The following is a 26,933-nucleotide window of genomic DNA, read 5'->3' as shown; positions in this document are numbered from 1 at the left end:
TGTTACCAACAAATTACAAAAGAAATCAAAATATGCATAGAAACGAATGAAAACGAAAACGCAACAACCCAAAACCTGTGTGACACTGTAAAAGCAGTGCTAAGGGGAAGGTTCATAGCAATACAAGCATACCTCAAGAAACAAGAAAAAAGTCAAATAAATAAACTAACTCTACACCTAAAGCAACTAGAAAAGGAGGAAATGAAGAACCCCAGGGTTAGTAGAAGGAAAGAAATCTTAAAAATTAGGGCAGAAATAGGATGTGATTTAAATGACAGATGTCTGGGTCCCCTGCCTTGTTTGATTAATTGGCCCCTAGACATCTGTTTCTATATCTTCATCAAATTAAAAAGTAAAATCAGCAGCATTAGTGATGAAATCAGTAATGTAGGTAGTATGTTTGTAATCAGTGATGTAGGTGGTAGTTTATCAGAGATAGGAAAGAGAGTGGTGAGGAAGAGATCATGATGGCCCGGGGAATTTATTTAATATGTAGTTTCCCAGGACTCAGTTTTGACATTGGAGAGTGTCTAAGGATGAGGTCCAACAGTCTGCATTTTTAATAACTCAACCGGTGTCAGTCATGCCAAGGATGAGTCCCTGGTCTATGTCTTAGAGGTGTTATCAACATAGAGTTTGAACAATCCAATATAGAAGACAGGTGAATAAGAAAATTTATTAGCTGTTCAAGTTGAGGTTTCTCCTTTATTGAAGTGATTTCTGTGTCTGCATTAATGATGGACCATTGTTACAAAGATTTGTTCATTTTGCTCTCCCCACCAAAAGCCAGTGTTTCATAAAATGCATTTAAGAATTCATATAACCAAATAATAGTGAGAACTTTTATTTTTGTTTAGCACTACTGAATGCTTTCAGATCTAACATGTCAGGACCTCAGCCTAAAGTTCAAGATGTAGAAATTGGATGGTGGTAAAACAAGAGTGAGAATACTAGCCTGGCAGGGATATTAAGAGTTATTTATGTGGACACAAAATGCCTTCAGGTTTGGGCTCTCAGTTGCAGACGAATGGTTAAGAGGTGAGCAGACAGAGCACAGGTGTGCTTCCTTTGTAAAGTTATTCCTACTTTTCAGTGACCCAGAAAGTCTGTCACCATCCTCAGGAGCCTGTGACAAAGTATCCTTTGTGGCTTGCTCCCAAAACATTACTCTCCCTACCACTATTGTTTTGCAAATGGGAAAGAAGATAGCACATTGCCTTACAGTCTAGTGGACAGTATCCTGTCTGTGATATGTCTTTTTTCTGGATATCTGTTCAAACAGATTTTCCTCCTTCAGTTGAGATAAGGAAAGAAAAAGATAAACTCATGATTGTAAGACCCCAACCAGATTATTTCATTGAAAAAAAATTTTTTTCTGTTTTCATAGGTTCTCAGATACTGTTAAATTAAAAGAAAAAATAAGACCCAAGAGTTTTTTCTCATGAATTATTTCTTGTTCCTAGTGACCCAGAACTTGTTGTCCTGTCCTCAGAAACCTGTAATAGGATATTTTCTGTATACCTTTTCCAAAACAGCACTCTCCCCATTCCGACTGTTTTGCAAATGTGATATGCATCAAAGCACTACTTTACAGTTAAGTGGACCAGATTCTATCTGTGACATATTCTGGCCTTTTAAAAGAATGGTTGATTTTTTTTCTTCTTAAATATTGAAAATGTAACCAAAACTATTTTTTTTTTTTTAATTTTCTTGTGGTTTCTCTTTGAAAATACAGTTTTCCATGAAATGTAAGCATAAAATTTATAATTTTCCTATTGAAACAATTTCTATGTTTCTGACTTTTTCATATATAATTTTCATAATGTGATATTTCATGTTATTATCCTATAATTTCACACTGACTTAGCATGGCAAATTTAGGGAATTTTCCTGAGGCTGTGGGAATAAAGGGAACCCTTCTGCTCTGCTGGTGGGAATGTAAATTGGTGCAGCCAGTTTCTTCGGAGAACAGTATGCAGGTTCCTCAAAAAACTAAAAATAGATTTGCCATATGGTGTAGCAGTTCCACTCCTGGGTGCATATATCTGCACAAAACTATAATCCAAAAAGATGTATGTAACCCTGTGTCCATAGCAGTGCTATTTATAATAGCCAAGACATGGACAACCTAAATGTTCATTGACAGATGAATGAATAAAGAAGGTGGGTATGTATACATACAATGGAATGTTATTCAACCTTAAAAAAGGGTGAAATAATGCCTTTTGCAGCTACATGGATGGACCTAGAGATTATCATATTAAGTGAAGTAAGTCAGAAAGAGAAAGACGAATACCATATGATATCACTTATATGTGGAATCTAAAGTATGACAGAAATGAACTTACCTATGAAACAAACTCACAGACATAGAGAACAGACTGGTGTTTTCCAAGGGGTAGGGGAGGGTTGGAATGAAAGTTTGGGGCTAGCAGATGCAAACTCTCATATGCAGAATGGATAAGCAACAACGGCCTAATGTATAGCACAGGGAGCTATATTCAATATCCTGTAATAAACCGTAATATAAAAGAATATGAGGAATATTTATATTAGTAAATATATAACTGAATCACTTAGCTGTACACCAGAAACTAACACAACATTGTAAATCAGGTATATGTCAATTAAAAAACAAAAGGAGAAACGCAACCAAAAATCCCCCAAAACAACAAATGTAGGAAATTTTACTTTCTTTTTGAAAAATTAGGGTTAGAATAAGTTTTTCCTATCAGTTAAAATTTCAGTAGTTTAACTAAATTAGTAACTGTTATTTCTGTAATTCCTGGTACTTTATCATAATCTCTTTTAGATCAGTTGTATCAGCTGATAGTGTCACCAACACTGTATTAACTTTGCCAGTTTTTTTCACAGTATTACTGGTTTTGAGTGTTTTAACTTTTTTCCCCCCTCAAATATGTTATAAATGAAAGTATAATATAAAGTGGGCTTCCCAGGTGATGCTAGTGGTAAAGAACCCACCCGGTAATGCAGGAGACATAAAAGATATGAGTTCAATCCCTGGGTCTGGAAGACCCCCCCCGAAGGAGAAAATGGCAACCCATGCCAGTATTCTTGCCTGGAGAATCCCATGGACAGAAGACCTTGTCAGGCTACAGTCCATAGGGTTGCAAAGAGACACAACTAAAGTGACTTAGCATGCAAATAATAGATCACAAAAACTACTCACCCTTTAAGTAATATTTTTTAAATGCCTATTTTGGGACTGTGTTAGGAATAATGCTAAGTACTTGCAAGCTTTTTTTTTTTTTTTTTTTCATTTAATTTTCGATAAAATCTTAGTAGATAGTCTCTTACCTGTTCTCCAGACACAGGCCGGAGTGCTTGAGTGACTTTCAGTTCAGTTCAGTTGCTCAGTCGTGTCCAACTCTTTGCGACCCCATGAGTCACAGCACGCCAGGCCTCCCTGTCCATCACAACTCCTGGAGTTTACTCAAACTCATGCCCATCAAGTCGGTGATGCCATCCAGCCATCTCATCCTCTGTCGTCCCCTTCTCCTGCCCACAGTCCCTCCCAGCATCAGGGTCTTTTCCAATGAGTCAACTCTTCGCATGAGGTGGCCAAAGTATTGGAGTTTCAGCTTCAGCATCATTCCCTCCAGTGAACACCCAGGACTGATCTCCTTTAGGATAGACTGGTTGGATCTCCTATCTGCCATGAAGTGATGGGACCAGATGCTCTGACCTTAGTTTTCTGAATATAGAACCTTAAGACAACTTTTCCACTCTCCTCTTCCACGTTCATCAAGAGGCTTTTTAGTTCCTCTTCACTTTCTGCCATAAGGGTGGTGTCATATGCATATCTGAGATTATTGGTATTTCTCCCGGCAATCTTGATTCCAGCTTGTGCTTCTTCCAGCTCTGCGTTTCTCATGATGTACTCTGCATATAAGTTAAATAAGTACGGTGACAATATACAGCTTTGATGCACTCCTTTTCCTATTTGGAACCAGTCTGTTGTTCCATGTCCAGTTCTAACTGTTGCTTCCTGACCTGCATATAGGTTTCTCAAGAGGCAGGTCAGGTGGTCTGGTATTCCCATCTCTTTCAGAATTTTCCACAGTTTATTGTGGTCCACACAGTCAAAGGCTTTGGCATAGTGAAGAAAGCAGAAATAGATGTTTTTCTGGAACTCTCTTGCTTTTTCGATGATCCAGCGGATGTTGGGAATTTGATCTCTGGTTCCTCTGTCTTTTCTGGGACATCTGGAAGTTCATGGTTCGTGTACTGCTGAAGGCTGGCTTGGAGAATTTTGAGCATTACTTTACTAGCATGTGAGATGAGTGCAATTGTACGGTAGTTTGAGCATTCTTTGGCATTGCCTTTCTTTGGAATTGGAATGAAAACTGACCTTTTCCAGTCCTGTGGTCACTGCTGAGTTTTCCAAATTTGCTGGCATATTGAGTGAAGCACTTTCACCTTCAGAGTATCATCTTTCAGGATTTGAAATAGCTCAAGTGGAATTCCATCACCTCTACTAGCTTTGTTTGTAGTGATGCTTTCTAAGGTCCACTTGACTTCACATTCCAGGATGTCTGGCTTAGGTGAGTGATCACACCATCATGATTATCTTGATCTGAAGATCTTTTTTGTACAGTTCTGTGTATTCTTGCCACCTCTTCTTAATATCTTCTGCTTCTGTTAGGTCCATACCATTTCTGTCCTCTATGAAGCCCATCTTTGCATGAAATGTTCCCTTGGTATCTCTAATTTTCTTGAAGAGATCTCTAGTCTTTCCCATTCTGTTGTTTTTGTCTTTTTTTGCATTGATCAGTGAGGATGGCTTTCATATCTCTCCTTGCTATTCTTTGGAACTCTGCATTCGATGCTTATATCTTTCCTTTCCTCCTTTGCTTTTCGCTTGTCTTCTTTTCACAGGTATTTTCAAGGCCGCCTCAGACAGTCATTTTGCATTTTTGCATTTCTTTTCCATGGGGATGGTCTTGATCCCTGTCTCCTGTACAATGTCACGAACTTCCGTCCATAGTTCATCAGGCACTCTATCTATCAGATCTAGTCCCTTAAATCTATTTTTCACTTCCACTGTATAATCATAAGGGATTTGATTTAGGTCATACCTGAATGATCTAGTGGTTTTCCCCACTTTCTTCAGTTTAAGTCTGAATTTGGCAATAGGGAGTTCATGATCTGAGCCACAGTCAGCTCCCAGTCTTGTTTTTGTTGACTGTATAGAGCTTCTCCATCTTTTGCTGCATATAATGTAATCAGTCTGATTTCGGTGTTGACCATCTGGTGATACTGATAGATATGCTAAGCCAGGTTTGAACCCAGGTCTTATTCCAGAGTCTTGTTTTTAATCCCACTTCACTTCAGGATGTATAAATTTTAAAAATATTATTCACACATATTTTTCCATGCTTTTCAGTTGAGTTCAGTCGCTCAGTTGTGTCTGACTCTGTGACCCCATGAATCACAGCACGCCAGGCCTCCCTGTCCATCACCAACTCCCAGAGTTCACTCAGACTCATGTCCCTCGAGTCAGTGATGCCGTCCAGCCATCTCATCCTCTGTCGTCCCCTTCTCCTCCTGCCCCCAATCCCTCCCAGCATCAGAGTCTTTTCCAGTGAGCCAACTCTTCGCATGAGGTGGCCAAAGTACTGGAGTTTCAGCTTCAGCATCATTCCTTCCAAAGAAATCCCAGGGCTGATCTCCTTCAGAATGGATTCATTGGATCTCCTTGCAGTCTGAGGGACTCTCAAGAGTCTTCTCCAAAACCACAGTTTCAAAGCATCAATTCTTCGGTGCTCAGCCTTCTTCATAGTCCAACTCTCACATCCATACATGACCACAGGAAAAGCCATAGTCTTGACTAGACGGACCTTAGTTGGCAAAGTATGCTATCTAGGTTGGTCATAACTTTTCTTCCAAGGAGTAAGTGTCTTTTAATTTCATGGCTGCAATCACCGTCTTTTATAGTTGGTGCTTTTATAGTTGTCATAATTTTTTTAATGGCTGTATTCTTTCATTGTGTTAAAAATACCTACTTTATTAAATCATATCATAGTGAATATTTGAGCTCTAGCCTTTTTCTATTTCTAGGTAGTGCCTTATAAGTTATTATTCTGCATATATACTTTTGCATTTGTGAAATTTTTCCTCAAAAACATTTCAAGAAAGGGATATATATAGACCTTGGGATCTTGCATGTCACTCTTGTAACAAATGTACCAGTTTTATTCTTAACACCCCTTTGCATTTGTTGCCTTAAAAAGGTGGTTAGCTTAATTGCTACAAAAAAGAGAAATAAACATTTTTACTTGATTTTATGTTAATAAAATTTAAGGTTTTTGAGTTTTCTTTGACTGTTTTGTCCTGATTGATGACTCTACCATAGCATTTTAAAATTACTTATTCTTGTCTTTGTATGTGGTATAATGATTTCATAAAACAGTATGCTTTCAAAAATCAAAATGCAAAAAAAGTGTAAAATGATTTCCAAATGTATGCATAAAAGCCAAAGACTGAAATTATCTGTGTCTATTTCTGGGTAATTTAAAATAATCAGAAAAATTTTAAACACAATTGATAGAATGGCTGTACTTCATGTTAAAATAACAAACAAAATCTGAGCTAAGGGATTAGTTGTAAAGAAACAAATACCTCTTTGTCCCTTTCTGTCTTTGATACTCTAAAATGGAAATAAGTTTTTTTTTAGGAGGTGAAAAAAAGACATAGCTTCCCAATTTTTTATTGTGACTTCTTGTTTTACAGAGATGCTGTTCAGTTAAATGTAATTGCTACACGACAGCTTATTCTGCTTGCACAACAGATGAAGAATCTGGAAGTGTTCATGCATGTATCAACGGCATATGCCTACTGCAATCGAAAGCATATTGATGAAGTAGTCTATCCACCCCCTGTTGATCCCAAGAAGCTGATTGATTCTTTAGAGTATGTTTGTTTGAAATTTATTTAAATTTGCTTTGAACCCAAACTTTGGATCCAGATTTATCTATTTATATGTATCTCTTTGTCTGTTTAGTTTCTCTGTCTCTCCGTCCACAGTACGCATTGCTCTCTTCCTTATTCAGCAAATTATTATATATCTACTGTGTTCTGTTTATCATATCAATTTGTACCTAATGACTCTAGGTGAAGTCATTGTGAAGCTTTCCCTTTTGAACAGGTGGTGTGATGGTTGGAGGAAAGCCTTTGAATAGCTTATTCATGGTATTAGAGTCTCAGTTTTTTCAAGGAATCAATCTTAGCCACTAAGAAGTTCCTGATATCCATGGAGACTAATGACTACCTGTTCAATAGCAAGGTCTAATTTATTAGAAGATTGTGCTTTTATTTTGCCCAGTGGAGTACGGTTGACCCTTGAATAACACAGGTTTGAACTATGTGAGTCTACTTCTATACAGATTTTTCAGTAAATAAGTCCTCCATGCTGCACAGTCTGTGGTTGGTTGAATGTGTTGATGCACAACCATGGTACAGAGTACTGACTGTAAAGTCACATGGGGATTTTTTACTATACGTAGAGTCAGTGCCCCAACCCTGTGTTTTTCCAGGTGTCAACTGTATATCCTCAGAGGAGCCTTGAATTTTTAAGAAATCAAAGAAGTCATGATCCTTTAATTGATATTCCTAGTGTTATTGTTTATTATCTTTCTAAGGACTAGAATCCTACTATCAGTTATTGCTTGAGAAGTGGTTGTGATTTGGTGGATACAACTAGGCATGGACAAGATTTCATTTGCTTCAGCCTGTACATTCTCATTGAGTGAGCAAATAGGATCAAAGCAAGAATAAATAGCAGGGTCTTTTCTTCTTTTATAGACTATAATTATAGAAAATTCCAGTATCCATTATATCTTCATGTGTTTTTTTATTCTCATATAATATTCCTGCAAGCTTTTTCTTCCTTTATTCTCTGTTTGCTCTTAGGTCTCTCTTCTTCTAAGAGATCCTGTTCAGGTTCAGCTCCTTAGTTACCACCCCCTGTTGTCTCAGTTGAATTTTTTACTTCCCAGGGGCGCTACAGAATGTTCATAGCTCCTTCTCCAAGTTTTCTTCTAAAATAAGCATAGAAGTCCATTTCTTTAAGGTTTTCCTGGAAATATGAGAAAATAGATTTGTAAGAAAGTTAGTATTGGAAGCTTTCTGGGACATTCTTATGGTAATTCCCTGGTTTCTGTTTTCTAACTCCATTTCTTAGATAGTTCCAAATATCTACCTCGTTTTCCTCAGATCATTAGGCAGAAGTGTTTAATATCTCTGGGAAAAGTTGAACTTGCAAGTTAATTTATCTTTTTACTTTTTCTCTATCCAAACATCTGAGTTGCTGAGAAAGAGCCTATAAACCTATTCTGTTATTTCCTTTCTTTGTTTACAAAGAAATCTGGCCAGCAGATAATTTTAGGATAACTCGTAGATTGACTATGTAATCTCCCTCCAGTGATAAGGCTTACTGGCTCTACAGTCTCTCCTAGTTAAGCCTGTTTTATTTTATTTTTTAATGTAACTCTTTTATCCACTTTTTGAAGTTCATCTCCATTATGGAATTTTTCCTATGTTGAATAGTAACCTACCTTCAATTTTATAAATATTCCTTTCCTTCCACACAAAAAAGTACTTTAACATTACAGAAGAAAGTTTATCTTGATAGTCCCATTTTATACATCCTCATCAGTTAGTGTGGGTATCACTGTATACTAACAGTATTTTTAGTATACAAATATGCATAGTATTATAGACAGACAGGAAAACTATCTGAAAACAAGTACATAACATTGAAATTAGAAATTTAGACTGAAAAAGACTATAGAGATCACCTAGTATATCAGCTTCCTCTTATAGGTTATCATAGTAGACATTGTCTTCAGAGATACTGAGAGAACTGAAGCAATTTTATGACTTCATAGTAGTTTACTAGACCTTTTATATTAATTGTAAATGTATGTTCATTTAAAATGTGTATAATTAACATGTTATGCTGTTACGGTGAGTATATACAAATCTTTAATTCCTTGGGGCCAGATGTATTTTGGAGTTTATTTAGACTTTAGAAAAAATATAATCTATTGTGTAATATAAAACAACTTCAGCTATTTAGATTTGGGGTAGTGCTCCTTGTCAAACACATAGGAAGTGTATGAATACTTACAACTAGATGTTTTTTTAAAAAAATACCATAAATCAGTTCTAATTCACTTTTGCTACCTACCATATGGTATATGAAAAAACTCTTGGTTTTTAGCTATAGAAACTGGATATACATCTGGATTTGTGGTTGATATTTAATGAAAGTAAAGCTGATTTCCATTTATTTTTTTTAGTAGAAGTTGTCAAACACTTGAGTTGGAGCCACAGACATATTTGAAATATGCAAAGTGGTTTTTCATTTTTTAAATGAAAATATATCTGAAAATGTTTTTTTGAAGTGAAACAATATCTGAAAATATTTTTGCATGTAATTTCTTTGTTTACCAGGTGGATGGATGATGGCTTAGTAAATGATATCACACCCAAATTGATAGGAGACAGACCTAATACATACATATACACAAAAGCATTGGCAGAATATGTTGTACAACAAGAAGGAGCAAAGCTAAATGTGGCGATTGTAAGGCCATCAATTGTTGGTGCCAGTTGGAAAGAACCTTTTCCAGTAAGTTGCTAGAGATCTTTGTAAATAATTGGAATTGAGAATTTTAAGTCATAATTTTGTACAAAAAGAGTTGGCAATTTTTTAAGAGCAGGTTTTGTTTACTGTACATGGCTTACTGTGGCAAAGTTGTTTGCATTTGTAGAGAGAGACACTCTTATTGGTACTTTTATGTAAGGTGCATGTATTGTAATGTTGCATGTATAGAAATGCAGATAAGCTTTTAAAATGTTAACTGAAAATTAAAGGCTATGGTATTGTCTGGAGTCAGAGGAGACCATGCCTTGCAAGTTTCTTTGTCATTGATAAGAGATTGGACACTGACACATCAGCATTTGTTGGCCTTTAAAATTATTTGTGGATTAGTTTTCCCTTGTGGAGGTGAAGGGAATAAAGGTGAGAATATTCAGGATCTTATTTTATTTCATTTGCTTTTTAGTACCTGAAAGAGGCAGGTCTTCTAAGAAGTTCACTTCTTGTATAGTTCACATGCTAAGGAAGATAAAAAATTTCTCTAATTTGCTGTAGAAAAGCAAGGCATTATAGTATTTGTGAATCGCTGAAATAAGAGAAAACGTAGATATAAAATGAAATAAATTGATTTAGGAAAGACTTAAGTCTCTGTAGTAGTAGTAAATGATACTATCTCTTTTGTTACTTTGACATTACTCTGTTTTATTTAGTAATCTTGAGAATTTACCGTTTCCTTCAATCTAAGGATACTGCCTTAGTAAATAGCACAAAATCAAACTTGAGCAATCTTAATTTAGCTTAAATATTTGACAGATATAAACTTCTTTTTGCAAAATTCTCTTTGCAGAGAGTTAATGAAAGAGTAGGTAACCCTTTGAAAATTATTTTACTTAGTCATTTGCAATCTCAGAAAAGACTATTTAAGATGGGGAGAGATACTCTGGCCTGAATATAGTCAGATTTTTAGTTCTTAGAAGACTACCAAGTGTGTTTGTGGAGTTATATAGAGTTCAAATTGTAAATCTGTAATTTTATAGTATTTCTAAACTCCCTTCCTTTTTTTTAAATTTTTGGTGTTAGGGATGGATTGATAACTTTAATGGACCAAGTGGTCTTTTTATTGCGGTAAGTAATAAGCCTTTTATTGTATTGAATATTCTGTTTTGTTTTTTTTTCCTGTGTATCTTTGTATCGTGTATTTGCACTATGGGTTCTGTGCCTTAAAGTTTTGTTTTTAATTTCAACAAAGGCAGGGAAAGGAATTCTTCGAACAATGCGTGCCTCCAACAATGCCCTTGCAGATCTTGTTCCTGTAGATGTAGTTGTCAACATGAGTCTTGCGGCAGCCTGGTATTCCGGAGTAAATAGGTATATGAGATGGCAATGTCGTTTATTAGATGTATAGTAACTGAGATGAGAACTAATGTTAAAAAATCCTCTATAATGAATATTTATCAGTTTATTAACCCATACCAGTATTATATAGATATATTATCACTTTCAACTGCAAGAGTTGACTTACCACAGCCAATGAAGTGGTTCCATCAGCAGTAATAAGAATTAATATAAATTCTTATGTACTGGCGCAGGATAGACAAGGTCATTAGAGATTTTCTTTTTAATAAAGAGTTGAAATTCATAGAGAACAGCTTACATGTATCAAACATGCACACTAGTACACTTTAATCAACTCATGGGGCTTCCCTGGTGGCTCAGAGGTTAAAGTGTCTGCCTGCAATGTGGAAGACCCAGGTTCGATCCCTGGGTGGGGAAGATCCCCTGGAGAAGGAAATGGCAATCCACTCCAGCACTCTTGCCTGGAGAATCCCATGGAGGGAGGAGCCTGATACGCTACAGTCCATGGGATCGCAAAGAGTCGGACACAACTGAGCAACATCATTCGCTATACTATATAATATTTATAGGTCTAACACTTAAACCTAAACACCTAAGCTCTCAGTGACATTTTTCTAAATAATAATCTTCCCTTATTTTTGAAGTCACTTTTATATTTTACAAAAAGGAGGGATATGATTATATGAATACGTTTCTGGTAAAAGCGAATTCCATTCACAATTTCTTTTTAACTAGAGCCTCTGAAAATGGGAAGGAGATAGGAAGAGCTGAGGTGGTTCTTTTTCCTGTATGAAAAAAAGACAGTTGTGCTAGTACAAGAAGAAAAATATGAAGTCTGCGTTTTTATAAATATTTTTTTGGTAGGATTGGAAAAAAGGGTAGTGTAAATAGTTGTTCAGACATAAAAATTAATCCTTTAAAAATAATATTTTAAATATTAATGGTAAAAAAGTCCTCATTTATTCCTACTTAAGTATCATATAAGATTTAGATTGGTTAAGTTTTAACTTTTTAAAATTTTTCGTTGCTTTGATCTTTGTCTTTGCAGACCAAGAAACATCATGGTGTATAACTGTACAACAGGAAGCACTAATCCCTTCCACTGGGGTGAAGTTGGTATGATTTTACCTGTATTTTTGAATGTTAGAATAAATTTTTATAAACTTAAAATGTTCACTGATTACGTTAGAATAATCCATGAGGCATTAAAGCCACCCAGTTACAAGTTTATTCTTATTTTAGTTGCCATGTTAGAACATCTACTAATACTGCCTTTTGGTCCTTAATAATGTTTCATAAATTTAAAAATACCCAGCTGTGTATTCCCTCCTCATCCCACCCTTGTCTGACCCTTATTGTTTCTCTGCTGCCATCTGCAGGGTGCCCATAGATAGCCGTGGTATGGAAGTAAACCTTTTTCCTTCCCTCATGGGCATTCTTAATCCTGATGTTCCCTATTCACAAGCAGTATCACTCACAGCTACAAGAGTTGATATATCACAGGAAATAGCCAGTTGTCCTAAGAGGAATAGCTGAAGGAGTAAGCAAGTAGGATACATTTTGTCAGAATATTTTCTGTTGCATTTATTAATCTGTTAAATACACAAATTAACAGCAGCAGTGTGTATGCTGTTACTTGTTTCAAAACAGGAATAGTATAACTTAGAACATACTGAAACTTAATCATTTTTAAGTCAAATATAAAGTAAAATATATTTACAGTGTTGATTTAGTATACTAGGTCTTATTTTATCTCTAATTAAACAGTTTTTGTTATCCTTGTGGAATAATTTTGATTTTAAAGTAAATCTTTGTCTTTTATTCTAGAGGTTATTCTATGACATTTTTATTTCTGTTTAATGATTGACTGTTAGAGAATATAAGGGGAAAAAATCTAGGGTGCTTTTAATTTTATGATAATTAGTTGTGTTCTTTTAAGAATTTTAAAACACTTCAGATGAGTTAGGTTTTTCATAGTCTTTCATTGTGTTAGGAAGTTTAGCAAAAATCAAGTTGAGCTTTATCTTTTAGTGAATATCTCAGTAAACATTTCCATTGAAGTATTAACGTAGATGATAATAGAGTTGATTGTTTTGATATTGTATAACCTAGATAAATTACAGCAGAAGTTAATTTGGGGTTGTTTTAAGCTTGTTGATATATGTTAATTTGAGCATCTTAATTATTCATAAGCAAAGGATGATGATTTCCCTTTTCTTTTTAAAGTAAGTACAGTGATAAGAATCTGGAAAGAGGAACAGAAAGAAAGAAGCTATCATGAGAGGTGAAATATAGAAAGTGACCTTGTAAACTGATATAGGTAAAACATTAAACGGATTTTTAAGAGTGAATTTTAGCAAAAATTCATTCATCTAATTAAAAATCATAAATAGTGGGAGTTCTAAAACCACTTGAGTTCAGCAGTTTAATACCCATATTCCCTTAGTTACTATAGAAAGTAGAAAAGTTTGTTTTTTAAATGAGCAAACTCTGACATCTTTGGTAAAATATTTTGCTTTGTAAAAACATGATTTTTTTTTTTTTTTTACAAAACTTCACTACATGGTTATTATCAAAGCTGTTACACAACTTTTCTTCCTCAGAATACCATGTAATTTCTACTTTCAAGAGGAATCCTCTCGAACAGGCCTTCAGACGGCCCAATGTAAATCTAACCTCCAATCACCTTTTATATCATTACTGGATTGCTGTAAGCCATAAGGCCCCAGCATTCCTGTATGATATCTACCTCAGGATGACTGGAAGAAGCCCAAGGTAATGGTGACTAGCTCTGTCTTATCTGTTCCTCTGACTGTTAAACAACCCATGCTTACACTAAACTGCATATTAACTCTGTATTTGTTTATGCTTATGATAAGGCTTAATGGCCTTTTGTGACTGAGAAGACTCTTGAATTTAAGAATTTATCAGAAAAGCAAAGGTAGTGTTGTAATTCATTCTGTTCTAAATTTTGGATGATAAATTACTGTCAAATGCTGAATTCTAGGTCTAACTTTAGGTATTTTTTTCTGAATAACAAAACATTCAAAATGCTTTGATGCTTATTTTTCCTACAGGATATTATCTAAATCATTTCTTCAAGATGAATCCTTTAAACCAAGTATTCAGGCGCCCCAATATTAAGTTTTATTCCAACAACTTATTGCTTCATTATTGGAAGGGTGTCAGACATACAGTACCTGCATTATTGCTCGATCTTGCACTCAGGTTGACAGGTCAGAAACCGTGGTAAGAAGAATAGCAGTAAATACACTGTATTGGTAAGGTGGTGGAGGCTTGCTGGAGAGACAAAAAGTCGCTAGCATGAGCTTTACCTTTAGTTACTAACCTGATTAATCACAATCACAATCCGGATGCTAGAACATTTCTTAGAAATTGAGGATATTTGGGGAGACTGTGGATCTCATCTTATTGGGCCATTGATCCTCCAAAATCCCATATCACAGGAAATGTCCGGCGTCAAGGTTGTCATTGTTATTATAAGCTGAAATTGAGCCCTTCTCTCCCCATTAATAACTTGGAGATGAGTTTCATAGGGGATTAAGGGTTAAATGTTTTGTTTTAAGTGGATTGTACAGTTTTATATGAAAAAAACCTAGGATGCTTCTAGGAAATTAATTGCTTGAGCTTGTCTCAGCTTCCCATTCAGCTTATAATATTGTAATTACAGTTTTTGACTAATTTTTCAGGTTGATAATGTCATAGTTTAAAACGAAGGTTAACAAATTGAAAACTTCATTTCTTATAGTTGTTATAACAAGGCCTTTTTTTTAATTGAAAGCTCACAAACTTAAGTAATCCTACTGTCTTTACCACAATTATAGTGAAATATACTATAAAAATATTATTTTTTTAACTACATTGGCATTTGTAGTGGAGCCTTTGATTGGAGAGTTCAGGATTTGAGTATTTAAGTGTAAAGAAGATGCTGATTCCAGAACTTTCATCAGCTGCTCAAATAAAAGCGAGGTATCTGCTAGTTATAGTGTATCAGGATTTGAGTTACATGTAGGGAATTTTCTGTGGATTCAGTTGTCCATTATGTTTCTCATCATGTATGTTCAATATTGAAATATATGAGTGGTGTTGAACAATAGTGCATGCTATCTTGATATTAGTAGATTATATGTAGATTAGGGCAGAAAAATCAAAACTAGGTTCAAAAAGTAAAATAAGTTAAATATATCACAATGCTTTACACAGAAAAGGGGGCTTAGTAAACTTACATGAAGAACCAGAGTTGATTAAATAATTTATAATAGATATTGATGCATAACAAATTATCTCAAACTTAGTGGCTTAAAACAGCAGCTGTCATTTTATTATTTCTTTTGGTTTATTGCTTCTCTCAGCATCTGGAATTTAGGAAGGAATCCACTGGGTAGCTTTGGCTTAGAGGTCTTTCATGTGACTGAGGTCAGATGGAACCCTTTCAGGGACGTGTAGTGGAACAGCTGGTGTCATTGTCTCCTCATGTGGTATCCGGATCTTTTCACAGACCAGTGGTCCTTTGCAAGGACCAGTGGTCGCCTTAGGGGAGTTGGACTGCTTATATGACAACTGGAGGCTTCAAGGAAAAGTGTTTCAGCAGGCAAGGTGGAAGCAACGTGCATTTCCTGACCTACCTGAGAAAATCATGCAGCACTACTTCCACCTTATTCATTTAGTCCCAGGCGAGTCACAGATCTTCCAAGATTCCAGGAGCAGGGATATAGAGAATAGTCAAGATCATCTTGTAAATGAGCTGGTGAGATGAAAGGTATTGTTGCAACCATTTTTGGAAAGTGCAATTTGCTATAGTCAGTCTTCTAGTCCCAACAGTTTATATTCCTCCTACATGGAAAACACTTGCTTTTTCCCCACAAAACCTCTCTGACAAAAACTTGAAGCCAGTGTGGTTAGTGAAATCTGATATAATTGTGGATGAAGCTTTTCAGATACATTTCCTCAAATATTGATCTGAAAACCTGTGAACCAAAGTGTCAGGTTACCTCCTGTCCGTCTGATGTATAATAGTCAGACAAGCATAGGAAATAATTTAGACTGTTCAAAAGAGAAAAAATAAGAGGCACACAGCAATCACTGGTCCATAACAATTCTTCATTCCAGCAGGGTATGTTTGATGGTTTCTTAGTTAGGGTTTCATTCCCCCTCTCTCCTGAGTCATCCTTCTTTTCCTGTTGGAAAAAAAAAAAAAGGGCCTGTGTTTGCAACTGAATAGCCTTCTTACCCTACTTCCTGCCCACAAAAAGTTGGGAGTCTTTAGAGCAGAGATGGCAAGCTTTCTGTAAAGCACCATATAGTAAATATTTCAGTCTGTGAGCCATATGGATTCTGTTGCAGCTTTTTACCTCTGCTGTTAAATGTAGCTTCCACCTTAAAACTACTCGATTCTGCAGCCTCAGACAATATGTAAATGAACAAGCATGACTGTGTCCCAGTCAGACTTTATTTTAAAAATAGATGTATTTGGCCCTAAGCTGTGGTTTGCTGGACCTTAATGCAGAGGCCTCTTTGCATTTGGTACTGTCTCTGTCCTTATAAGTGTAAACTCAGAATTCCTTTAAAATTGTGTGTGTTTCCCATGTATTTGTTTTAAAACAATCCAGTCCATTAGACCAAAGCCATACTCACAGATCTTTTTGAGACATACCCTTCTCTGTCTTGGGTTCCTTATGAAGTTGCTATGGAACAGCACCCTTGAGTCTTAAATCTTTGCCTCTTACATCCTTCGCTCTTAAATCCTGTCTCTTAGAGCCTCTGTAAGACACATCGTTAGCATCTAGAATGAAACTTGTCTGAAAGTTTCTATGAAGTATACTACTGTAATCTTTTTGAGGTCCTAACAGAATCTTACATCTGCATTCTTGATTTGATCTTTGATCAGAAGTTGTTTCTAAATGAATTCCTGGCTAGAATTTTACATTTCTTCCAAATTCCACTAAAACCAGATCATCTTTGTCCTGTTTGAGGAAATCTTGGCTTAGATCATCAAGTTTATTAGATACATTTTCTATTTTCCATGTGACCATAGGTAATGGTTTTGTTCTTCTAACTTCCAACATTATTTTCCTCACTTACCTTGAAACTCTCACCAGCAGCTTCCGTATAGCCCTTTTATTTTTTCCACTAACATCCTTGGTCCTTCCATTCTTTATCAGTGGTCTCAAGGGCCTCACAGTTTCTGTCCACCTAAAGGCAGTACTGCGTGTTTTAGATTTTTATTACAGCAGTCCCTCACTCCCAGTACTGATAGATCTGTTCCCATTATTTGTGCTGCATGACAAATCTTTCAAATTTAGAATCTTTTTGTCTTAATTTAGATAAAATTGACATCAGACAGTATCTTAAAACAGTAATCATTTCATTCTGTGGGTCAGAAGTTCTAGAAGGCTTTGATGGGATGGTTCTCTCTTAGAAGTGATTGCAGTCATAGGGACTAGAGCCAGGTACACTGTAGGGAATGGTAAAGGAGAGGAAGGGTGCCAAGCAGCTGGGTGGCCAGACATCTTTCTCTCTTCATATAGTCTCAGAACCTTTCAATGTGGTCTCTGCACATGGACTAATTTGGGCTTCCTCACAGTGTGGCAGCCTCAGGGGGAGTTGAACAGCATACATGACCTCTGAAGGCTTCAAGGGTGAGTATTCCACTGAGCAAGGCAGAAAGCTACCTTACTTTTTCTTAACTCCCCACAGAAGTCACAGTATCACTTCCACCTCATTCTGTTGGTATAACTTACCTTCACCTCTTAATGGGACCTCTTAATAGTTAAGGTGATACTGTAGGTGAACATATAAGATGGGAGATAATATTTGCAGCCACCTTTGGGAATTAAAATTTGCTACAAATAGGAAGCATCAAATAAAGAGTCTTCTTAACTGAGGTTTGTCCTGTACAAGGCTTTCTAAATATCAAACTAGGAATGCTTTGGGAGCTTACAGTCTAAGCGCAACAAGAGACATAAAGATTTTTTATTTAGGCAATTTTATAAATGTTAAATACATGGCGGTAGTTGCTCAGTCATGTCTGACTCTTTGAGACCCCATGGACTGTAGCCTCCCAGACGCCTCTGTCCATGGAATTTTCCAGGCAAAGAAAACTAGAGTGGTTTGCCATTCCCTTTTCCAGGGGATCTTCCCCACCCAGGGATCTAACCCAGGTGTCTTGCATTGAGGGCAGCTTCTTTACCATTTGAGCCACCAGGGAGGCCTCAAATGTTAAATATAAAGTCTTATAATTTATATTATTAAATTTGTTCAGATTATTTGCTGAGCAAAGTAGTGGCCTCTACACCTTACATTAGGACCTTAATATAATGCCTGCTTCTGCATTAAACTAATGGCAGTCATGTCATTCATGGTGTCCATTTTACTCATTTGCATTGTTCTGAGTATCAGTCAACTTGATAAAAATATGACTTACTGTATATCTGGGTATAATTTAAAAAGTACAACTCAGATATGCATCATATGGATTCTGGTGACTAGTCTCTGGGAACTAGAATGCATGATATTATCACATATAGAAGCAGTATAAGTTATCTGCTTTAGCTTTTGAAATGTAGTAGTTATTTTCTCTTAATGGTATTTTTAAAAAATGGTTCTGTGGCCGCCTTTTTGTTGTTGTTTTGTTATTTAGCTTAACTTTCTCTAGTTTAACTTCTCTGAATCTTAAATTTTTTATTTTTGTGGTTCTCAGTGGAGGGAAGTTTTGCTTCCCTCAAGGGACATTGGACAGTTTTCGGAGATGTTTTTAGTTATCACAACTGGGTAGATGCTACTGGCATCTAGTGGGTAGAGACCAGAGATAACTGCCAAGTTTCTTACAGTGCACACAGCAGCCCCCTCCCACAAAGAATTATCTGGGCTAAAATGTCTATAATGCTGAGATGGAGAAACCCTGGACTAGATGATCGTTAGGATCTTGCCCTCCTCTAAAAGTTTTTAAGAATTTTTTTCAGGTTGCTGTAATAAAGAATGAATACTCAGAACATACATGGCAATGTGGTCCCAGGCATCTGCTCTTAGAGCATGTTTAACCAAAGACTAGTGAGGCAGTTTTAAGTTTCTATTTATATTTCCCATAGTATTCAGTCCAGACTTTTATTACTTGATAAATGTTCTGTGAACTTAATATATATATATGACCTTTCAGATTTCCTTCTCCCTCTCCAGTATTTTATTGTAATTATGGCAGAATCACTGATTGACTTTTAGGGTAATTCTGTCACTTGAGTGAATCTGAAAATAAGACTAAGTGAGAATTGTCAGTGAAAATGGAGTTAGGAAGAAAAGCTTTTAAAATAAGGTGTATGTCAGAAAGCCACATTAACCAAATATGTGTGTATGTGTGATTCATGTATACTATACTGGCTGTGATAGTTGGTATTAATGAACAATCTTGTAAATCTTCTCCTCCCTTCAAATTCTTTCTGTTTGAACTATTCCTGTCTAGATTTAGCCTTTGATGCTCACTAATTCTGTGTTTAATGGAGGTTTTATTTTGTAATTACTTTCTTTAATGAAGTACAGTTCATCTTTACATACATAGTCCATGTTGTCTCATTTTCTTTCAGTATTCTGTATTCAGGGTTTCTTTATAAATGTGTTGAATGTGTCAGAATTGCTTAGCTAATGTTACTGTTTTGATTTCCTCCTCATTTCTAATGTTCTCATTTTCTTCTACTTCTCTCATTTCTGAAGCCCTGATTTGGGGATCTCTCAACTGCATAATGCTAATCCTAATTGTGGGACTATAAATAGAATTCTTCTAAAGTATTTCTTCACATATAATTTTTCTTTTTATCAGAGATTAGGAATTTTTGGTGTGTGTGTTTTGAAAAGTTCTGCCTTCTATTTCTCTCCCTATCATTGATAATTATTATCATGTAGATGTTACTGTTCTGGTTAGTGTTATGATATCAGTGACTTACAGTGAATCATGATATATAAAATGCCAAATTTAAAGATTAAAGTCCCTCACCCTTTTAAAAAGAAACGAAAAAGTATCGAACTTTCTTATTTTTATTAAGATGGATATTGGGGATTTGGGAAGATTAGGGAATATATTGAATATCTATTTGAGAAAGTTGTCAACATGAGTCATTGATTTCATGGCACATCCAGGCGCCTGTTGGTGTTCAAGGGCAAGTTGTTTAAAATATATAGAGAGAATTAACTAAATGGCAAATGAATATTTCTGTATACTTTGCTTCCATGATGCTAAAGAGTTGAGATTAAAACATAACAATATGTTATGAGTTCACAGAAAATCTTACTAAAATGAAGCTGAGCTAAAATGTGATTTAAGGAACAAAAAAGGAAACGAATGCTATTTGAATTCATTTATTTGCTTAGTATTATATGTAGAAAATTTGGTCTTGAAATACTCCATTTCATATATCAGCAGAACTCTCCTTGGGCAATATGAAATTCATTTACTGCTGCTGAATTTTTTTTTTTTTTGCATTTATATAATGTTCCAAGATGCAGAAATATTCTTATTTCCTAGTGATTTGGTACACTTATTGAACTACGTGTTGCAATTTTACTGTCAATTCCCTGGGTGGTGGTGAGATTTTTCCTTATCTATGCAAATTATGAATCTCAGTTTTTCTTAAAATACAGGATGATGAAAACAATAACTCGTCTTCACAAAGCTATGGTGTTTCTTGAATATTTCACAAGTAATTCTTGGGTTTGGAATACTGACAATGTCAATATGTTAATGAATCAACTAAACCCTGAAGATAAAAAGGCAAGTATTTTTTTATATTAGAAAATAAGGAGCATACTAATTAGAGTATGCTAATTAGCAACCTAAGAAATAATTGGGTATTTTCTATAACCATTATGCAATAAGAAAGTTGATCTATTTATAGGGTCCCATTTTCAATCATAATTGGTAATAAAGTTGCTTTATTTTAGAATTTTATAATTAAGTATGATAGTTGCAGAAATATTTTCAAAGCATGATTGAAATGTTGATTCTCTTTTAATGTCAGGTTCAAAGAGAATTTTTATGCATTTCCCCCCTAAATACTGTTTTAAGTTTTGAGGAAAATGTCTCAGAAATTGCTTTTCAAATAATCTACTTTTTGCCATTCTACATTTTGCTTTCTGTTAGTTTGAAACTTAAACTCTTATGAATTTTCTTTTTAAGTTTACCTTAGATATTTGAACATGCATACTTAACAAAAAATTGAGCAATTTGTATAGCCTCTTCCTTAATGATACTAAGGACCATAAAATGTTTCAGCTCTGATTACCACCCCCACTAACTTATGTGGTTGTATGTTACTTTAGTGTTCTACTTAAATCTCATAATTAGAAATGATTATTTTGTTCAGCTTTGTTGTTGTTGTTACTAAGTAGTGTCCAACTCTTTCGCTACTGCACGGACTGTAGCTCACCAGGCTCCTCTGTCCATGGGATTTCCCAGGCAAAATATTGGAGTGGTTGCCATTTCCTTCTCCAGGGGATCTTCCTGACCCAGGGATTGAACCTGCATCTCTTGCATTGGCAGGTGGATTCTTTACCACTGAGCCATCAGGGAAGCCTGGGGGCTAATTTGCTCCTGCTTTACAGTATCATTTCTTAATTTAGCAAGGCCTAATAAAATATTGATACTTCCACCTTTTCTTGGATCATGCAAAGGCTAAAACATGTAATCTAGTCAATTAGTATTCATATAGATTTACCAGCAGTTGTCTTTTTACTGCTCTTATTTCTTCCTCCATCCTCCTCTAATGATTTCAGACTTCAGTCTGGAATCATTTTCATTCTGCCTAAAGAGTACCCATTAGTGTACTTTCTCTAGTGTTTGTCTTCTGTTGATGTTAGATTATCTCAGTTTTTATTCTTGGAATATTTTTATTCTTCAGTGATATTCATACTGCTATAGAATTCTATGTTAGCAAGCTTTCTTTGAGCACTTGGAAGACATCGTCTCATAATCTTACAGCTTCCATTGCTTCTTTTGAGATGTCAGTGGTCAGACTAATAGTTGTTTCTTTGGAGGTAATCTACAGTGCCTTTTCTGGTTTAAGAAAAATTTCTTTCTTTGACTTTCAGCAGTTTTACTCTAGTATGTAAAGATACATGTGTGTATATACAGTATGTGTGTGTTTTAAATCTGTGGCTTGATGTCTCACAATTTTTGGAAAATTTCCAGCCATTGTCTTTTCAGATGCTGCTTTTTTTCTATTCTTTTTCACTTTTCCTATGGGAATCCAATCACACAAATGTTTGACCTTCTCATTATCTCATATCTTAAGTCTCCATTTCAGTGCTGTGGTACTTTAATGATTTATTTATGGTAGCTTTTTTATTTTTAGTCTAGAGCTTGCTATTTTCAGAGAAGTGTTACAGCTTGCTATTTTCAGAGAAGTGTGATGGTAAATTAAATTGTGAATAATCTGTTTATCACACCAAAAAAATTACCTGATTGTGTGTGGAAGAGCTCTGAGCAGAATATATCCCTCTTATTTTGTCATGAAGTAGCATTTTTATAAGGGTTGATTTTCTATATTTATCTACTATTTTCATCAAATGGCCTACTTACTGTTACCTAAACTCCTAAGCCAGCTTTCATTCTTAAAAAAAGAAAGCCACATTCTTTCTCTTAATGTCAATACTATTCTCTAGGAAAATTAATCTGTGTAGTATGCAAGATGTTCAAAAAGAAGAGATACTGTAGATAGAAGGAAACTGGAAATAAGTGTATTGTTTCTGTGTTTAATGGAAGATAATGAAATAGTAAAAACTTTTTTTGTGAGTGGCAGTAAGATTTTAAAAATTAATATGGTAAACATTTTGTAAGCATGTCCTGTGGAATTAGCCTTTGGAAAAAGTGAATTTTTGACTGGTTATGAAAAAAAATTATTCAAGAGAATAACCAGTAATTGTTTTGTTTATGTAGACTTTTAATATTGATGTACGGCAGTTACATTGGGCAGAATATATAGAGAACTACTGTATGGGAACTAAGAAATATGTACTGAATGAAGAAATGTCTGGTCTTCCTGCAGCTAGAAAACATCTGAACAAGTAAGTTTTATATGGGTTTGATTTCATCTTGTCTTCCTTATGAAATACTAGTTTTTTCCTAAGCTGTTAACTTGAGATATTGCTAATAATATATTGTATTTAGGAAAGTGGTTGCCTTTGGACTGCAACTCTGGTAGTGTTGATTTAACTTATGACTATTGAAGCTTACTGTTTTCATCAGTTTATACTATTCATTAGTAAGAAAGTCAGGTGAAATTTAGTTTTAAATATCACTTTCATCTTCCCTTATTGCTACTGAAGAAGTAAAGATATCAGGAGATAATAAAAATGTATTTTAAACTGCAGATAATGTAAAGTTTCTTCTACCTTATTGAAATACATCTTTAGAAGAAGAAAAGAGATCTAATAATACATTATTCAGTATAGAGCTTTTTCTTTGTTTATAAAATAGTTATTCTTTTTCCCTTAGTCTCTTATAAAACTAATATGTACTAATAGTTAAAAAACACTTAGAAAATAAGATAAAAAATTACTATTAATCCATTATCCAGAGATGCAATTAGTAGTAATCTCTTTTATTCATAGTAATTTTTAATACAATTTTTATAACAGTTTTCAAAACTTTTACATTATTCTTGCTCTTTCAACTCTTTGAGACTTTATAGGGCAGATAGTTGTGTAGATGAAGAAATAGAGACTTAGGGAAGTTGTATTTGAAAGGTCATATTGTATTAAGTGGCAGAGCAAAGTTATTTTGTCTACACTCATTGTTCATATATTGTACAGTTAAGCATTGAATAACATGTATTTGAACTGTGTGGGTCCATTTATACGTGATGTTTTTTCAATAAATACATACTGTAGTACCACACAGTGTGAAGTTGGTTCAGTTCACTGATGCAGAAATACAGGTAAGAAGGGCTGACTCTAAAGTTATATTTGGATTTTCAATTGTATGAAGGATTAATGCCCCAACCCCCACATTGTTTAAGAATCAACTGTAGTTCTATATCTTTCATTGCCTGTTTAAGTTAGTGGAATTTATGTAATGTTACGGCATACCTAAAGAATTTAGATTCCTTTCTAACACCATTAAAAAAACATCAAAAATGTTTTGAAACATAAGCAAGATAATACGCATCTTGCTCTTTGAGAATGGGAGGGTCTTCCTGTGTAGAGCAAGTACCATGTTTCATTCATGGTATGAGGACTTGTCTAGTTGACTTTTGATCTTGACGGACAGCTCTAACTGAAGGAGTAAGTTCTTCTGTCTGACAACTTGTAAGCAGCTAAAGATATCCAAAAATATTTATTTTGTCTGTAGGATGATGTATATAATGAATGTCCCCTTTTAGATGAGATAAGCTCTGGAATTACAAGAGATATTTCTATTTTACTTAACATACTTGTTGCCTAGCACAGTTTAGGGCATACAGAAGGCTGCTTAATAGTTCTTGTTAACAAGTAAATTTACATCCCAAATGTTACAAAAAACTTTGTATTATTGTTAATAGAAATAATGCATTGTCTGATGGACTGCTGTCCAGAATGTGCAGTCAGTTGTTTTTGATGTTTGCTAACTTTCTAATTGCTAGTTAATTTTTAAGTAAGTTTCAAATTCATATGGATTTGAACTTTGATTAAATTAAGAATTGAATATGAATTATCTGCTAGCCAACAGTATTCTTTTCTAGAAGATAGTATCCAATATATCTCTTGATCTGCTTTCCAGGTTGAGAAACATTTATATCTCTTGATCTGCTTTCCAGGTTGAGAAACATACGTTACGGTTTCAATACTATCCTTGTGATCCTGATTTGGCGCATTTTTATTGCAAGATCACAAATGGCGAGAAACATCTGGTACTTTGTGGTTAGTCTGTGTTACAAGTTTCTGTCCTACTTCCGAGCATCCAGCACTATGAGATATTGAAGACAAGAATTTAGCATTAGAACATCTATGCATATGGTGGTCTAAATGCATAAAATGTAAAATGTACTTAAGTCATTTCACCTTTTGTCAAGACATTAAACCATCTTAGCTCAGAATGTGGAGTAAATTATGGTACATTTTATGTAACATTTTAATGTATGCTCATAAAAGCGTAGTGAATACACTGTGGTATGCCAACTCAAATCTGTAATAGCCATCAAAACTATGATTTAACATTTTGCTCCCTGGGGGAAAAGGGTTGGGTAAGGGCAGGAGGGGGAGATAGGAACACTGACCAGTATAACTGTGCAATTCTGGAATATACTAATTAAAATATGCCTTAACATAGAGTGATTTTCTAATTATAATATTTAGTGCAGTGGAAAGCATTTATTTGGATGGGAATACTAGCTAAGTTGGTAGATATTTGATTCTACAGTGTTTGATTTTTATCATCAGTTGAAGTGATTTTTAGTTTTGTTAAAATTACAGCCAAACTATTTTCACATCATCCTGTAAGTTACTGAATGGTCTCAAATGTGAAAAACACATTTTCATTTTCCTCCTTTCTCTGATTTGAGGTCTGATACATATCATTTTCTATAAGCAATCAGTTACTTTCATAATCAGAAGGCTATATATTATTATAGAGACCCTACTGGATCTAAATGAGTTTGAGAATCCATATCAGCATATGCCGTGTGTTTTTAGAAGGAAAATGAAAATTCACTAAACCTATTAGTATTAAGAAAGAATAAGAGTACATTTTTCTTGACCACATTATGACCAAATAAAAACCAATTCTGTGACATTTTGTTCATGATTTGAAGCTGGATGATTACTTGAGACTTTGGCAAGCAGGTGTGGGTACAGGGAGGAATTCATCATACTTGTGCTCTCCTCCCTTAATGAATTTTATTAATAGGACTTTAAAAGGCTTATACTATCCAATTAAAACTGAAAGTACATTACTGTGGAATAATGTATTTGCAGGTAATCATAACATTAAGAAAATGTTCTCATATGTGTGTAAACACATACTAACTTTTGACCTTGAGAGCTGAATTCCTTCAAGAAAAATAATGCATAAAATAATGTGTATAAGATTAAATAAAGAACTTTATTTACATACCACATAAAGTAGCAAACTGTTGAATGAGTTTAAAGATACCTTTTATTTTTTGTGCATGTGGTTTTAGCTTTTAGAAAGAAATGAGTTATACAAACAAGTAATAGTAAGATAATTGATGTATATTTTAAATGATACATTATAATTCCCTTTAAATCTTAATAGTAGTTAATTCTCCTTACTGTTGTAACACACATTTGGTTTAACAGATCAGCATAACATGTTCTAATTTAGCTGATCAAGTTGTACTATATTTAAATCATTAACAGTGTATCTTGAATATGTTTAATGAAGTCAGTTTACAATACAAAAAGTTACATAGAACTTTAATCTTAATTTTCTCATCAATTCAGATGCAGTGTATAAGAAGTTTATTTTATTGTGAAAAAATTAAATGTAAAGGAAATCACCTTCTTCCATGCAGGTGTATAATCTTGAAAAGGAAAATGCTTCCATGTTGAAGCCAGATTTTCTGTAGTAAAACTTTTAAAACATTATTTTAAAAGAAATATGTATATAAATATATATATATATTCTTTGCAGTGATACTAAAGTCTCTGGTCTAGGACCATACCTTTTATAAGGTGTGAGAGACCATGGCAGTGTCTAAGAATGGAATAAATGATGATGCCTTTGATTTAAAGTGGCCCACATAATTAACTATAGATGCTCTAACCTTTGAATGCTCCATCTCTCCAGTACATTTCCATAATGTGTTGAAAATAAGCTAACATTTGTATGATTTTTATACATCTGCTGACAATACTTAGATGACTTATCTTTGTATCTTGCAAAAGAATCAGGTACAACTTCAGCAGGCATGTGAAGTACATGGGAGGTTTGAACTCTGTCATTATTGTT

General features: G+C 34.7%; 1 protein-coding gene across 2 annotated transcripts in view; it reads left to right on the top strand.

Moving 5' to 3' along the window:
- FAR1 (fatty acyl-CoA reductase 1) overlaps positions 1-25,293 on the top strand; it is a 76,210-nt gene extending 50,917 nt beyond the window's left edge. The window contains exons 4-12 of one of the 2 annotated variants that reach the window (XM_069554330.1): positions 6,754-6,933; positions 9,478-9,655; positions 10,706-10,750; positions 10,875-10,993; positions 12,030-12,097; positions 14,059-14,230; positions 20,630-20,759; positions 22,923-23,050; positions 24,781-25,293. In XM_069554330.1, the coding sequence (XP_069410431.1) occupies positions 6,754-6,933; positions 9,478-9,655; positions 10,706-10,750; positions 10,875-10,993; positions 12,030-12,097; positions 14,059-14,230; positions 20,630-20,759; positions 22,923-23,050; positions 24,781-24,943 (1,183 nt within the window). In that variant the 3' untranslated portion in view covers positions 24,944-25,293. Of the gene's footprint in view, positions 1-6,753; positions 6,934-9,477; positions 9,656-10,705; positions 10,751-10,874; positions 10,994-12,029; positions 12,098-13,584; positions 13,757-14,058; positions 14,231-20,629; positions 20,760-22,922; positions 23,051-24,780 lie in introns of both variants that reach the window. The other variant, XM_069554329.1, reaches the window with a different exon arrangement.
- Positions 25,294-26,933: the final 1,640 nt, after the last annotated feature.

The sequence above is a fragment of the Ovis canadensis genome, chromosome 15 (assembly GCF_042477335.2).
Source record: "Ovis canadensis isolate MfBH-ARS-UI-01 breed Bighorn chromosome 15, ARS-UI_OviCan_v2, whole genome shotgun sequence".
NCBI classification, from domain to species: domain Eukaryota; kingdom Metazoa; phylum Chordata; class Mammalia; order Artiodactyla; family Bovidae; genus Ovis; species Ovis canadensis.
Note: the sequence above shows the minus strand (reverse complement) of the source record. Positions and strands in the feature narration are given on the sequence as shown.